At 37.4% G+C, this 17066-nt stretch overlaps 1 protein-coding gene across 1 annotated transcript in view; it reads left to right on the forward strand.

Annotated features, from left to right (window-relative positions):
• HPGD (15-hydroxyprostaglandin dehydrogenase) overlaps positions 1 to 12508 on the forward strand; it is a 59930-nt gene extending 47422 nt beyond the window's left edge. The window contains exon 5 of the mRNA XM_032109265.1: positions 9425 to 12508. Within this exon, the coding sequence (XP_031965156.1) occupies positions 9425 to 9456 (32 nt within the window). The 3' untranslated portion in view covers positions 9457 to 12508. The remainder of the gene's footprint in view (positions 1 to 9424) is intronic.
• Positions 12509 to 17066: the final 4558 nt, after the last annotated feature.

The following is a 17066-nucleotide window of genomic DNA, read 5'->3' on the forward strand; positions in this document are numbered from 1 at the left end:
ACTGTCACAACAAGACACAGATTTATTCTACTGTCCAGTGAATCTACATCAAAATTTATTTCCTGTCATCTGAGTCATTTGCCACTTTAAATACTATAAATTAGCTTAGCTGTTGCTGATATGCACTTAGCATACAGAAATTCGAGGAAACACCCAGCAAATCTCAAGTGCAAAAGAACAACACTAAGGACTCTGAAAAAAAAGCTGCTGCAGTAGCAAAACCAGTAAAGTTTATTGCTGTATCTTGACAGTAGAGAGTGCCAATATCTACAGCAGTGACAAATCAACATGCATTAAGTCATTGATTCTAAGTGCTGCTAGTATGACATTCTCAGTTCCTCATGTTGTTTCCTCAGTACCTACAGCGAGTGCTGGTATGCTGCAAACAAAACTGAAAATGTCTATTAATGTTTATTAGCAGCTTCTCTTTATTTCAAAGGATGATTCATCTCTTGGCTCCCCGAAACTCTGAGTTAATCTTAGCCACTCCTGCACTGACTCATACTCACTATTATTATTATTATTATTATTATTATTATGGGGAATCCAGTGAGGTACTCCAGTCCATATTACTAGTGCCATAACACATCTGATTCATCCCAAAGAGCATATTGCTAGTGAACACAGTATGATTCCAGGATGTATGGGAAAATGGAAAGAAAAAATCAGAAATATGAAATATATTTGTTAAAGGATTAACAACCAGACAAGATGCTTGATAGTTCTCAACAACATATTGCTGTTGAGTGATTGAGATTGAATTAGAAAATAAGAGCCCTACAAACTTCTAAGGAAACAGAGAAGGAAATCATTCACTTGCAGGCAGGGCATCATCAGCCAGGAGCTTCTTTATTTGTGCTCTTGCTTTAAGAAAAACTAAGGGAAATGCACTGTGACCACTAGAGATCATTTGCACCATTCCGTTTTCTCCAGAATTTTGAAGCACATATTGTAAATGTGTGCATGCCTGGTAATCCCTCCAATAAAGGATGATATCTTGAGCCTACTCTACCACATGTGACAGATGTTTACAATAAAATCCAGAGCAAATCAGGATTGTCAGGGTTCCACACATGGGTCTTTACAACTCCAGAACTACTTTACTAGAAACCTGTAAAATAAAAGGTGGTATTCCTTAGACCTACTCGTTAAACACTGCTTTGCTTAGGATTTCAGGCACCACAGAAGCAAAAAATGCAGTAGCATGATCCCTTTATGGACTATTTAGCTTCAGGTTACAAATCTCCTGCTGTGAACCCCATCAAAGTACAGTACTCTCAACAGGTATGAAATAGCCATGGCACAGATAATACAGCCACAACCCCTACCCAGCTCCAACGATTACATGCCTACTTAATTCCTCTACTCTAAAGTAACATCCTGCTCCTGCAGAGCTAGTTTCTTGGATTTGCTGATTTTTTGTGTTGGGATTTTTTTTTTTATTCAAGTGACATTACCATTTCCTGCTTCTCCCACTAAATTTTGCCACTAGGAAATGGAAAACTAGAAAAATACGTAGGTCCATCAATCCACAAGCTGGGGAGGTCATCTGAATTACTCCTGAGCTTGCTTAGACTGCAAAGCACAAACCCCTTTGAAGTGTTATTCTAATTGAAGTGATTGGAATGTGAAAAATAACTAAATAAAATAACATAATTCTATTCAATTGGACATGGAGCTGGAAAGGATAAGACAAAGTGAAGAAATAACTTAGTCTTAATTCTAAAAGAAGAAGATACGTTTCACTGCTTCTCATATCTTCTTTAGTAAATGAAAAGTCAAAAATTTGCTACTGAATCTAACACAGAGTGTGATTACCAGACATAAGGGTTTGCCTGCATTATTACATTTAATATTCACAAACACAGCTATTGTACAGGACAAACCTAATTGCTAGTAATTATCCCTCTTCCTTCTCCCAGTGAAAACCAGACTTTATTTTATTCCAAGAAATAACCTTCATTAAGTCTGATGTCCTGTTCTGTGCAAGGACAATATGCACATTCTCTCACGCTCTGGATCACTCAATAATCATAGAATCATTTAGGCTGGAAAAGACCTTTAAGAACATCTAGTCCTATCCTTAACCCAGCACTTCCAAGTCCACCACTAAACCACGACCCCGAGCACCACATCTACACCTCTTTTAAATACCTCTGGGGATGGTGACTCAACCACTTCCCTGGGCTGCCCGTTCCAATGCTTGACAGCCCTTTTGGTGAGGAAATTTTTCCTCATATCCAATCTAAACCTCCCCTGGCACCACTTGAGGCCATTTTCTCCTGTTACCTGGGAGAAGAGACTGACCCCACCTGGCAACAACCTCCCTTCAGGTAATTGTAGAGAGTGACATATCTTTCCTCTACCCCATACACCATGTTCCCTTTTTGAAAAGGCTGTCTAAGCCTTCCTTATCATTTTGTGCCAGTGCCTACTTTTTTTAACTATTTTTCCTTCTACTTACCAGTGTTTAAAAGTGGTTTGTTTTAGCCCTTTGAAATTCATGTCATCAAAGCTCCTGGAGTTAGTTGTCAGGGTTTTGTAATCCAAAATTCATTTTACAAGCTCTTGAGACTGGAAAGATTATTGCCTCTTTCCTTAGAGCACATAGCTTTCCCCTGCAAATTTTTCTCTCTTCTTTTCTGATGAAGCTTTTGCCATCTGAACAAATGAGAACATTTGAAGATGAATGAGGTAAATCTGGATTTGCTCAATCTATCTACCTTATTAATCTTCAAATTTGAAAATAAAGAAACAAATTATTTCTTATGGATTCTAATCTTTTCCATCTAACTGCACAAAGCCAGTATAAATCTGTTCAGAAAAACTGAGCAAGAATGGAGGTGACCTTGACAATGGATCTGTAAAAATTTTGTTACATAGATAACTATGGTTTTACAGACAAGACATTCAAGTTGTGTACAGCAATTCTCTTGTAAGTGATAAAACACATCACTATCAGTGTTGGATGAGATACAAAAGGACAGCTTTAAGTCTGATTAAAATTCAATGGCCTATTTTAGCACACATAACTATGCAGGACTTGCACTTGAATGCTCTGTGAAGTACTGACACTGATGTGATGAAGTAATGTGTTCTGAAATAGAGAAAACTGAGAATCAAGCAGGTTGGCACTGAACTTGCCAAGATGTTGGTACACTTTGTGACTCAGCTCCAGGACTGGGCCTCATTGACCCAATAAACTAAATGAGACAAATTGCTTTCAAGAAAAAAATCTATTCTGAAGGCAGTCAGTTTCACACACAAAGTTCATATCAGTTCTTTATTCAAAATGCCGAGGAATAACTGAAAATCTCCTAATATTAAACCTTAATTCTCTCATCCTGACTTTTATACACAATACTGAAGCTCAACCCTTTCTGGGTGACTTATCTATACAAAGAGTTTGCTGTGAATAATAAAAGAATCCTGTCTCCAACTTCTATATCACTTTTGAATATAAAAATCCACTATTTTTAAAGCTTTCACTGGGCAATGCAAGCCACCTCATTTTCCACCTTATTCCTCCAGTCCTCATTCCAATTTAATTTTTCCTGTATTTAATTTATAAATTTGAATTGTTTTCACTGGCTCACTAATGATGGAATGCAAGGTATATGCTATCTGTCATGCTTGATGTGTCATGTTTGGTTTGGCTAACAATTCTCCTCCAAGTAAACTCAATGCGGCTTTGTTATCTCTATGTATCTTTGATTGTAAATTCCTCAGGGCAGTGACTGAGACCTCAACAAGGTACTGAAATCTATGAAACAAACATTAGTAGTTAACCTGTACAGTAAATTTCCATGACTTCACTGACAAACATATTTCCAAATACTTTTCAGTATAATTGTCAGTCAGCTAGCAAATTCCTCAGTATTCCTGGAAGCTGATATAAATTGAAGCATATTGAAACTGTATGACAACCTAGGTAACATAACACAAATCCTACTGGGCACCAAAATAATAAACATTTTTGCACCAAATCACTGGTTGTTGGGATTAATCAAATGTATTCTATCTTCCATACACTATCAAGTTGTTCTTTCCATCCTCAGTACACTTGCAGAGACATATAATACACAAAATAGCTGTACTGGTAATCAGTAACATACCTGTGTAAAGCACTAAAAGCCTCAACACTTCCCTGAAACCCATACATATTTGGCTGTGCCAGCCAGATAAGAAATAGGTCAAAAGGGCAAAGATAAACTTGTTAGGCCTCCAAGACTCTAGAATAGATTTTGTGCACAGCTGCAACACGGCAAGCTATTCAGCACAGATATACACCATTAAACTTTACATGGTGATGAAAGATGGTTCCTTATTTCTGAAGCTCCCCTCAATGTTTTTCCACTTTCCCATGGCTGTAATCAAATCAAATTGTAGGAAGCCTAAGTCTTCACATTCTGGCTTTTCATTATGGCTACACTCAACTTGGAGCAATGCAGCTTACAAGCAAATTAACGGGAATTTAAAATACAATTGAGTTTGTTACACTGTCAGATTGCATTCTGTAGCAATCAACTGGTACCCATACATTCCTCAAAAAAATACCCAAGAAACTTTTTATCACTTCTACTTCAATGATAATTTTACAAACTGAAATCAACAGAAATTTTACAGTAGAGATTCAATACTCTCTTAATGTCCTATTTGGCATTTGAACATTTACCATGGTTTGACCTTTATTCTTTTCCATTTGCCTCTTCAGGTACTTGGAAACACAGGTGGGGGAAGATTATTTCAGTTAAATTCCAGAAAATTAAATAACTTACATTTTACTAGTAAGATCATTTAACCTTAACTGAAAGCACTCAAGCACTGTGTGCAAAAGCCAGCTGGAGCACTTACAAGTGGAAAATTTTTATGATACTGAATAGAGCAAGATATCACCAAGTCCACGCATTTAGTGAAAAAAAATGAAAACCAAACAACATGCAGGGAATAGTTTCAAATCACAGTTTCTATTATTTAAGAGCATAATCCTTTCTTGCTTTTAAACTTGTAACATAGACAGCAGTTAATAAGTTGAGGACTGAATGCATTATGAGGCCTTTAAGAATTCACACACGGGTAAATGGGCATCCAAGAAAAGGCCCACAGGCCTATTCACATAGAAATTCTGACTACACAACCGTGCACAGAAGTCTGTTTTCAAACATTTGGTGACTCAAATTCAAACAAAATGTAGCATTAACTCTCCAGTTTGCAAGATTTTACTTTATCAGTCCAATAGTGATATTTTCAAAATATAATATGCTCATTGCTGAGAGTGATTATGGCTTCCAACCAGAAAACAAAGGGCAAGAAAACAGTTACATGTATTTTAAATAAATTATATTAAAACCCAGCAGTAATGGAAGTTACTGAAATTCTGTACCACCCATGATCTGAATAACTACACTAATACAACATTTAGTAATTGTTTTGTAGTCATAAATGGCTAAGTTACCACTAATCCTCTCTTGGATTTTGCAGAACAATTTATTTTAGTTCAGAAAAGTTAAAATAATGCACCTACACTGCCATCTTGTGGAAAGTATCCATTCTCTATTGATTACCTTTCCTGGATGAAACACCCATTCAAAACGAAATTTCCTTTTCTTTTCTTTTAGTACACTACTCTTACCTATCAGACAGGTAAACTTTTTTTTTTTTTTTTTTTTTAAATAGGAAAGTATCAGTTTAACTCATTTTTGTATAGAACATAAAAATGATGAGGCAGATTCTGCACCGAATTAGTACTTCGAAGTGCAACTCAGGTAAAACGAGCAACTCAGAGAGAAGAAAATCATATTACACTGATGCAGCTCAGTGACCAAATGGAATGTTCCAATTTTCCAGAACCATATTTGTAAAATCCCCGTTTCAAACGCATCCTCTCACCTATAATGTAAACAGCACCTACTCAGTATCTCAAATAATGCCCCCAGTAACACCTGTACAACATTTCTCACCTTTGGAGGAGCTGTCACTGAGCAGAATTCATGGTCAGAGTGGGAATAGCTCCACTGCGAACATGAAGGAAGCATTTCATCACCCATTACAGGTTAAATCACACTTAAATTCCACTGTAGGCTGTAAGAATCATAAGGTGTGAATTTTTCACTCAGGGCTGTTAAATAAATACTAATCAGTTCCAAATGGTGTTATAACAGATAGACTCAGCAAAAGAATAATAACTTGCTTAATCTTCCATTTTCGTGAAATTTTTTATATTGAGATTTTTAACCTTGGAGGAACCACCCGTAAAAGTTAAAAAAGCAAAATACCATAACACGGGGTACAAAACTCTGCAGCATGAACAATAACTGCAGCAAAACTACAGTTGGGATCAAGTCTGAAGTTCTGCAAATGTGCTTTGATGCCTCTTTTTTGGGCTGTTTGATATATTTAAAAAACACGTATTCCAGTCTTCCACATTTTTACCTGGACCTACTGTGTATTCAAGTTAATCTTCCTAAATATTCTTCCTTATCCCTCTCCTCACACTTCCACAGGCCACTACAAATATGAGGATGTCGTGGTGCACTTTATATTTCCCAAACAGCTATAAAAAATATATGGGCATTCCTGAGCTCATAAAGATTGTACAGCATTTTATTAAGACAGTGTTCCTCTATTGTCCTCAGCAAGAAGCCTACTGAATGCTAAGGTCCTGAATGCCACAAAAGAGACGATTTTGGTCCTGTTTGCCCCCAAAACACAAACAAGCCAACCTTTGCCCATCATGTATGGGGCAGAGAAGATTACTGTGCAAAATGGGGTGGGAGACATGGAAGATGTTTTACTTGAATGAATATTGCAACAACCAATAAGACTCTCCTTAATTATGATGAACTAAGAGAGAGTCAATTAATAGGCCTACCCAGACCAGAAATAACATTTACTAATGGAAGAGCAAAGAGAACTTCTGTGTCAGTAAGCAGAGAGTTCAAGTATGTAGCATAACAATTAGCTCCTATGACATAGTATTTTACATGAACGGTGACAAAGAGACCTCAAAATCTTAATAAAATTCTTCCCACCTCAGTGTGGTAGACTTCAGAACAAGACAAACAACAAATTTTCTGACTGAAAGCTGCCAAGGCTTTTACATGCAGAATTGAATGTAAAACTAAAGTTAGAATCATCCTTACAGCATAGAGGACTACATACCTGGAGAGCAGTACAATTCCTGATCACAAAAATCCAGCAATTTTTTATTTCAATCACTCATTTAAATCCAAAAGCAAAACCCAAAAAATGCCCAAGTAGTTCTCTACCCACAAGTCACTGGTTGGATAGGGAACTTCAATGCATTCATTTCTTTTACAGCTGCTGGGCTAAGCTGGAGTTTGTATTAGCAACAAACACAGTTCTATCAAAAATGTGCTGGTTTTATCCTGTAAAAGTAAGATCATCTTCTGCATAGCCTATTAAGTTGGCCTGTCTGTTAAATTTGCATGTCTGTCGAAATGGAGAATTTGATGTGCTTTAAAACCAAGTGGAAAGGTAAAACTTCTGATTCCACAGACAAGTACTATACTAAAGCTTTTAAAAACCGTAAAGCTGCTTAAATGTTTTTTATAAGAAATAATTCTAAATGGTTACTTATCTAAGGATGTGAATTAGTCCATACACATCCTGGTCTTCTTCCCTCCTCTCTCCTCAGGCTCTTCTACAAGGGCAGTTGCAGCACCATATTCTGGCCCAAGTCAGAAACCCTCACTCCCCCCAGCTGCAGATCCAGTTGTGAGAAACAATAACAAAATCATAGGAAAGTTTTATGTAATAGGTTGATTTGTTTAAATAAATATTATTCAATTAATAATATGTGAATATTATACACCTTGAAGTTATTCTCTCAGAGACATTTTGGAAAATGTACTGTTGTCCAAAGTAGGTCAATACCCAAAACAGCCTGGCATTTTTGGCACAAGAAAGGGAAGTGAAGTGGAACTAGATTATGGGAGAGTTTCAAGTGAAGATAGAATAAATCCAGGTAGAAGTGGGAGAAATCCTGAAACCACGTGTTTATTAAATTTCAGTAAATGGTTAACAAGCATGAAAATAACCACTTAACAGAAACGCTGAATCTTTTGAGGCAATGTATACACATAAATGTATATCTGTACATTTGGTCTAAGACCAAATATACTTTGTGTACTGTCAGCTATCTCTGTCTTTGCCTTGACTAATGTATAACATGCTTTAATAATGTACATAAAAAAATCTTCATCAAATAATTTCCACTTCAAATACAGGACTTGGCACTATATGAGTAAGTAAGAAACATATGTGTAGCATACCAGCACAGAAAATGGCAGGTCTGCAAATGTGCAGCATCCTCCTGATGGCCATTATTACTATATAAGCCAAGTATTCATACATAAAAATATGAAGATCTATTTTTATTGCCTTAAAGCTGGACATCAGAAATCACTTTAATATTTTAGAGCTCTCAGCTCAGTGTGTTTGAAAGGACCACGTCTCCATGCGCTGTTCAATAAGGATTTGATGTTAGTTCACAATTTCTCTGTATTATTTAAACATCCACCTTTAGGGGGTTTTGTGCCCCTTTCCCCCAGAGTATACTTGCATAATTTCTCACAGATTCTTGGGAGCTCATAAAAGTTTTATATATGCACGTCAAGAAAATAACCACTTTTAGATAAGTAATAGTAGTGCTGGCCCTGAAAAGCTGTGGACATCAAGAGAGCTAAGCATTTCTGGGCTGCTTTAAAGCCTTGACTTTGCATTTATTCATATGTGTATCCCAGGAAAATTCCAAATTTCTATGCATTGCTTATATTAATGGAAAAATTATCCACTCAATATCTTCAGTGCTATACTCTTGGACATTAAACAGTTTTTCAGAATGCAGAAATCAGGAACCTTCCTTAAAGGATTTATTTTTTAAGCATTCCTCATAAAAGTTATGATTTTGTTCAGATGAGGTTGATAAATATAGCTTGAGCCTTCCAATTCTCTTAAATATGAAATTACTGTGGTGCTCTTTTAAAGAGAAATTGTACAGGTTATTCAGTCAGTGATTAGTGAACAAGACATTATTGGCACAGACTTCAGTGGTGCAGTATCAGGCCTTATAACAGCAGTCGCTCCTGCCTTTTCTGTGACTTTTATTTAAAATTATTTTATTGGCAGTTTTCTCCCAAAAGTTTCATTTTTGCACATTATTTGATTAAAATGCTTAAAATGTTGAAACCATTCATCAATAAAATAATTAAGTGTATCCCACAATGTTAAGCTATTAGGCACTATTCAAAAGACATAAGATCACAGTATTTTATGCTCATTAAATATTTAAACTGACCAAGACAAAATTTTTTAGACTCAAGTGTTTTTTCTTCACTTATATTATTCTTTATTCTTTCTACATATGGAAGTTTATTTATCTATTTATCTCTTTCCTTTACAGTGCAGCTTGAAAAAATAGAGAGCTATGAATGAAAAGACAAGAGACCAAGCAGCAGTGATAATTCTGAACCGCAATCAACATCCCTAAAAAATATTTGCCTCGTGCCTCCCTCCCTTGTTGAGTGTTGGTTAAGATTTCTTGAGATGCCCAGAAAATGTGTCACAACATATTTACATGTCTGTATCCCTTAAAGAAATTACAAATATGTTCACTGTCTTGCTAATGGTCCTCTTTTGAGCCAAGGATATTCTCATGCAATAGTGATACATATCAGACAAAAATATTGCATAAAAAATAATAAATTAGTTCAATTAAAGATTATACAAGAGATCTGAGACTTAAAAGAAAAAAAAAATCCAACAAGTAATTTCCTCAAATAACGGGACTTTTAATTAATATACCCTTACATACCATTCACTTACTATGCAAGGAACGACCTGCCATAGACTTTTTACACATAATAAAAGAAAGAGTTAAACCTGTGAGTATTGGTACTTAAACAACCTTATAAACTTGTGCAAGACTGACATGGCTATAAAAACTCCGTTCATCACTAATAAATCACTCCCTTTCTTTATCTTAATAGCACCAGCATAAACCCGAATGATAACAGTTACTGTCCAGATTTACAGTGATGTAACTGAGGTCAGCACTTGGATCCATATGTTTTAGTGTGTGGTTATTTCTGTGCATACTTAAAACTCTCAACCACATAGAACCAAAGAGGCTGCAAACAAAAGAGAATAAAGTTCCACTTACAATTTGTCCATATGCCCAATACAAAGCATCTGTGAACAAACAGAGACAGGTCTCTCTGTAGCAAAACTAGTCTGAACTTTATATTTAAAAGCATATATTGAGCAGGGAGAAAGGAAGTGCACAGTGTAACACAAACTGACAAACTGACTTTCAGTGCTGTCCTGCTCTGCCTCTAAACAGGCAAGTGACACTAGACTGCATAACAAAGAAAGATGTGTGGTTTCAGGAGGTCTGTGGAATAGAAAGCAGAAGACCCTGTAGCTCAGTTCTAGAAAGAAAATCAAACAGTAATACTGAACACAGATAGATCAAATCAATAAACACCACAAAATATAGAACTCCTTTGAACATGCACCACTCAGTTGCAGACACACTACTGTTTAATTTAGTTGGAAAAAAAATGCCATAACTTTTTGTTGGGACCACTGCATTTCATTTCACATGGAATAACAGAAAGAGGACAGAGAAAAAAGGGAAGGAGACCAAAACTATTTTTCTGTCTGTACTGTCTGGTAGGGAATTTGGGATGTGTTCTCTGTGCTGCCAACAGAGACAGTCAGATCACATGCCCTCCAAAAAGCTACTTGTGTCTATAGCTTATTTCACACTCCAGCATTGTACTGCCAAGCACTGTAGGACATGTAAGCAGAACTTAAATGAAACCAAATTGACAAATCCTTTTTAAGAGTTCTGGTTTAACCTAACAGAATTATGTTCGTAGGCCACCAAGAGGGTTCTTCTTCCCTAAGTTTACTGTCCACCTACCTTACTACAACCAACAAATGGAGATAAAGTTCACAATAAAGAATGCAACTGACTTTATTACATATCAGCTGTTAGATTCTAAGTTTGTTTTAATAGCCTCTACTTTCTTTTTTTTGTATACACAAAGAAGGCAACAAAGCCTCATCTGTTTAATGGAATCTGAAAACACTCTTGGAAGGAAAGGAATGCATATGAAATTACGATTTCTGGAGTACTTAATTTTGTAACCAAATCAAAACTTCTCTGCATCTTGTTTAAAGCCATCTTGCCCAAAACTTCCTTCACATATCTAGAAAAAATTCTGTAAACACAGCTTTTGCATGTGGATAGAGAACAGCAATTATCAATTGCTTTCAAAAACATTTTTGAAGAAAGATAAATACCATTTCTTCTTCTGACAAGTTTACACACAGAACCACAGTCATTTTCAAAAGGTCTTGTATGTCTACCATGACTAGTCCACAGACTCAAAGTACTGCATAAAATGTTTGTCAAATGGCATTTCCACATTTCTTCCCAAAATGTAAATGCATTCTGGGAAGAAAGGTGGAAATGCCATTTGTTTATAAAGAAAAATAAACAAAAGATCTCCTAGCCCTCCAATGATCTCCTCACCAAGCTGACATACACCCTTCCACACCAGTTTCGCACAAGCTGGAAGGATTCCAGAAAGTCTCCAAGGACAAATTTTAGAAGGAGGTCCTAGTTAAAATATTGGCAGCACATAAATTTGTCTTTTTAATGGCAACCACTTTATATTGTTTAGCACATTTAGCAGGATTTAAAGATGAATTTAATATACTCACAAACTCTCAGAAAAAGCCTGAGGTGGAGGGGGAAAAAAATGGTGAGAGATGAAACATATAGTCACTGCCAACACATCTTGAGCAAGCACTTCATGAGCAGGTGAAAAAAAATCTAGTGACTGTGAAGAGCTCGATGACAGCTCTAGGTCTGCTCCCCTTATTCAACTGTTTCCACTTATATTCACTTCTGCATCTGTTATATATTATGGGGTGTTTTTATTAGTAGCTTTGGATCCAGTGAAGCAGGTGAGCATGTGTTCAAAAGAAAACCGAAAAAAAAAATAAGACATTAGAAAGAAAACATGAAACAAGTCAGAGAAAAGCAGAACAAAATGTACTCTTTGCAAATAAAGGCATCCTCATTTTTATTGTGCTTATGCCATTTGAATGGAGACAAAATGAGTAAAAGAGTTTAAATTTAAATTAAATCAGGGGAAGTAAGATGATGCATATAATCTCTCTCAGCAAGGACTGCTCAAGAAGAAGAACAGCGAATACACACACTTACCACCTGCAAGTATGTAGCATAAAATGATCTTCCTTAAGTAATTCTCCCCATCTTCCCATCCTTCTCCTTTAAGCAACTATTTACAATTCACTTGATAATCTTGCCTGTTTTCCTGTGTTGACAGAGGTCCCAAGTGAACAATGCATTCGAGATCCAAGCACATAGTGGCAGGGAGAAGAGTTAATTCCCCACAAAATCTCTTTCCTGAATATGAAATTTTTGGTCAGGGTGATGAATTTATGCTTTTTTTTTTTTTTAAACAGTTCTTGGAGGGAAAAGGGAAAAAAAGAAAAAAAGTAACCCACAGACTTGTATCCAAAGTACTTCTTATCTCTTGGGTTATATGTAAATGGGGTTTTTTAGTGATTGTTTGTTTGTTTGTTTGGGGTATTTTTACCTATATTACCTATATTTTAACACCTTAATTGCTGGTTATGCAGTTTTACATTTGGGACTATATGCAAACGTATTAAATAACAATAATTAATTTTTCTGTACTGCTGAGAGTACATCATTCTGATAGGGACTGTGAAGCACTCCACAATCCAATAAATTGTAATTTCACATCTAAAAAGTTTAGAGGTGCTGCAGAACCACTTAAGCACTTGACCAGCTCCTCTCTCAAAGGAATACAAACATCTGTATTAAAGTGTAGTTCCATGATTCATTGTCTTGTCTTCAGACAGTAAAGCCAGTTTAAGATGTTCCCATGCATTTCCTCCCTGACCCCAGCCATTCCTTGCTTCCTTTAAGCTGCTCCCTGAAATAAGCCAATTATAGAAAACTCTTGCCAAAAAAAAAGTAAAAAAGTCTTTCATGCTTAGGTTTTTTACCTACAGTTAAATGCCTCTCTCTATTTGTGATCACAGATTAAAACACTCTCTAAGTTACAAGTACCTACTTATTATTGGAAGGAAGATATTTTTCTCTTAAAACACACATGGTGATGACATCTATAAAGTAATCCAGAGGAAATTGTCAGGGACATAACGACAAAAAAATCCATGAAATTCTGGTCTAGTCATCAGGAAGCTCATGGAGAGACAGTTTACATTCCATTTGCTTTTCCCAAGACTGCTTACCTTGTAGCTGTACATATAACGCAATAACAAGTGAAAAGTTTTGTGAAGCAGGAAAAAACACCAAACCACACTTCTTATATGAACTATTCTACGGATCAGTGGTTAAGACACTTCCTGAAAATAGAGACAGATATTTGCATTCCTACCACTGAGAAAACTACTACATGTTCTAAGCCATAACACAAAAGGCAAGTCACAGAATCAGAACCATTTAAATTGCAAATGACCTCCAGAATCATTAAATTTAACCTTTGACCAATCACCACCTTGCCAACTAGACCAGAGCACTAAATGCCACATCCAGCTGTTTCTTGAGCACTCACCACCTCCCTGGGCAGCCTATTCGAGGTTAACAACCTTTTCCATGAAGAAATTCCTTCTGATGCCCAACCTTAACCTCCGCTTACGCAGCTTGAGGTCATTTCCTCTTGTCCTGTTGCTTATTGCTTGGGAGAAGAGGCCAACCCCACCTGGCTACACCCTCCCTTCAGGCAAAGTCTCCCCTAAGCCTCCTTTTCTCCAGGCTAAACCACCCCAACTCCCTCAGCCACTCCTTACAAAACTTGTGCTCCAGACCTTTCATCAGCTCTGTTGCCCGTCTCTACACACGCTCCAGACCCTCGATGTCCTTCATGTTGTGAGGGGCCCAGAACTGGGCACAGCACTCAAGGTGTGGCCTCACCAGCGCTGAGTACAGGGGGACAATCCCTGCCCTGGTCCTGCTGGCCACACTATTGCTGGTACAGGCCAGGATGCCATCGGCCTTCTTGGCCACCTGGGCACAGCTGGCTCATGCTCAGATGCTGCCAACCAGCACCCCCAAGTTCTTTTCCTCTGGGCAACTTGCCAGCCACTCTGCCCCAGCCTGTAGTGTGGCACGGGGTTGTTGTGACCCAAGGGCATAAGCTGGTGTTTGGCCGTGTTGAACCTCAGACAACTGGCCTCAGCCCATAATCCAGTTTGTTCAGATCCTTCTGTATAGCCTGCCTGCCCCCCCGCAGATCAACATTCCCACACAAATCGGTGTCACCTGCGAAGTACTGAGTGTACAACCACTCCCCTCATCAATAGATACTAAACAGGACAGGCCTCGGGGGGGCCTCACTAGTCACTGGCTGAAAACTGGATGTAACACCATGCACCATCACTCTCTGCTCATGACCATCCAGACAGTTTTTAACCCAGTGAACTGTGCATCTGTCCAATCTATGGGATGCCAGCTTTTCCCAGGAGAATGCTGTGGCAGACAGTATCAAAGGCTTTGCTAAAGTCCAGGTGGACAACATACACAGCCTTTCCTTCATCCAGTGCTGCCACCAGTCTTGCAAGCAGATCAGTGCAGTAAGTGGGCTCCAAGGACATCTATCAGACCAATCCCCAAGGAAATATGTGTAAATGAGCTGGTTGGTTTTGAATACTGACCGGGTGAAAAGCTTCTCGGTACTGGTTAGAACTGGACAAAAAGAGATGTTTAAGTTTGTGGAGCTCTAGACTACGTGAATTTTTGTTTTAGTATTTCTTTTTAATTCTTTGTGGGAAGAGATAGGATGGAATTGAACTGTGGGCTGTGGGATGTGCCTGCAGAATGCCATGGCAGCACAGAGAAGCTTGTCTCCACCTGACCTTGGGGGAAGGAGATGCTACAGGGCAAAGAGCCCTGTGGAGAGGAGCCAGCCGGAAGCTGCCCGATGAGCAGACAGCGCATGATCACCCCCATAATAAGGACATTAAGAAAGTGTGTTACTGACATAGCAATGTGTGATAGGTTGCTTAGTGAAAAATACCATTTAAGGAAATCTTGGGTCTTGAAGCAGTATATAAAACCAGCTCGTTTCTTTGAATAAACATCTCAGATTCCCTGCCGGTCTGAGTCCATGCCCTAGTCATAACGTCAGCTCTCGAGAAAAAGCTTTGTGCTTAGGCATCCTTAGTTACGTTGATCATAATTTTGTTCAAACTACAGCCACAGTGTAAAATTAAAAGTACAAACTATGATAACATGATAACATTATAATGCATCCTATCAAATTAATTTCTCACTAACTGCATGCTAACCTCACAAGCAGAACTAGATTTGTTTTAATTTTTTGTCACTCATTTGGCAAATTAACAGCTACTTCTGAAACGTTAAATTGGTCAGATTTAACAAAAACAACAGTTTGCCAGCTGCTGGATGTGGGGGAGCTAAAACATTCAAACTACTGACAGGTATTCAGTCTATTTGGACAGACTGGGTGTAACCCAAACCAGAGCATGCAGACTACCATAGGGTCACAATGGCTACAGAGGAGTAAAATCCATCCATAGCACAAACTAGGATAGGGGAAGAAAGGATACAGGTTGAGGAGACAAGATAATGTATACATGAGTCATGGGGATTTAGGCAAGAAAAGAAGGGTGTATAGTCTGTTTAGATAAGATTTGTCAACTTTTGTCAGGTCGCTCTAATACTTGAAAAAATTTGGTTTTCTCCAGAACATACTTATTGAGGCAGCCAAAAATAATGCATCCCAGTGCTGTCATAAAAATAAATGAATATTCAGATACATAATTTTCATTTCTTTTGTGGTGATTTTTAACAGGAAAAGTTTTATCACTTTCAAGAAATTTACAAAACCAACTTTTGCTGGCTGTCTTAATAGAATTTGCTTGCCCCTTTTGTGTAACCGTAATTCATCACCTTCATTTTGACGTGCAAAAACATTTCACACAGCTGCAGAAACACTGGAAACACTTGTTGCTTTCAAGTTCCTGAAGGTATTTTAAACAAGTATATCTCAAAATCTCTTTTCATAGAGAAAAGATAGAAGAGACTGAATAGAAGAGATTATCCCAAGACATATTTGTTTCTTATTCGGAAAGTAACGCATCTTGCTTAGTCAAAATGTTCAAATACGGGAATGCACGCCTCTAAATGGTGCTGTTGTGATAAAATCTACATTCTGCCACATGGAAAGACTAGCATCATATTCTTAACAGATGTAGTGTTGGAATGGTTTCATATTCTTCAGAGAAATTGCAGAGTATGATTTATCACCCTGACTCAAGTGAAATGATACTGAATGGATGCTGTCAGTGATGAACAACAATTCCAGCTGATTGATATTTTCTAAAGAAAGCAAAAGATGGCATCATTTCACTATTTAAGAATTTGGGAAAGCAGGCTAGAGTGCTGAAACCTGCCAGAATTTCTATAACTCATGGCCTTCTACTACGTACTTTAAGCAAGGGAATTACACTGTGTGGATTATGGGACCTGAGGCTACACACTGTAATTTTCATCATCTCTGAGGAAGGATTTAAACATGAGTACAACTTTAAGCAGATACAATTTTTCTAAATGATATAGCATTACTATACAGAAGCACTCGAAGCTAGATGTTTTCAAATCCTTGCAACTTGAAACCTAGATTTTCAACATACTGTGTTTGAATCTCTCTGGCACAAGAAAAAACTAAGCAAAGGATAATTTTCAATGAAACATTTCAGTTGAGAAATACATCAGTTTCAAAGTCTGTGACTGGTGCACATAACCTGTCAGGCTTTAAAATCTTCATATACTTATTCCAATGAAATAGCTTCTATGAGGACTTGAGGTCTTTACTTTTGATACCAGATCAGCAGGAAATAAAGAAGCAAGCCTGTTTCACATTACCATAATGTCTCTCAAATGCTTTAAAACTTGACTACTTTTTAACTAAAGGAGAATAAGTAATTTCCCA

This window comes from Corvus moneduloides, chromosome 5, assembly GCF_009650955.1.
Source record: "Corvus moneduloides isolate bCorMon1 chromosome 5, bCorMon1.pri, whole genome shotgun sequence".
Lineage (NCBI taxonomy): Eukaryota > Metazoa > Chordata > Aves > Passeriformes > Corvidae > Corvus > Corvus moneduloides.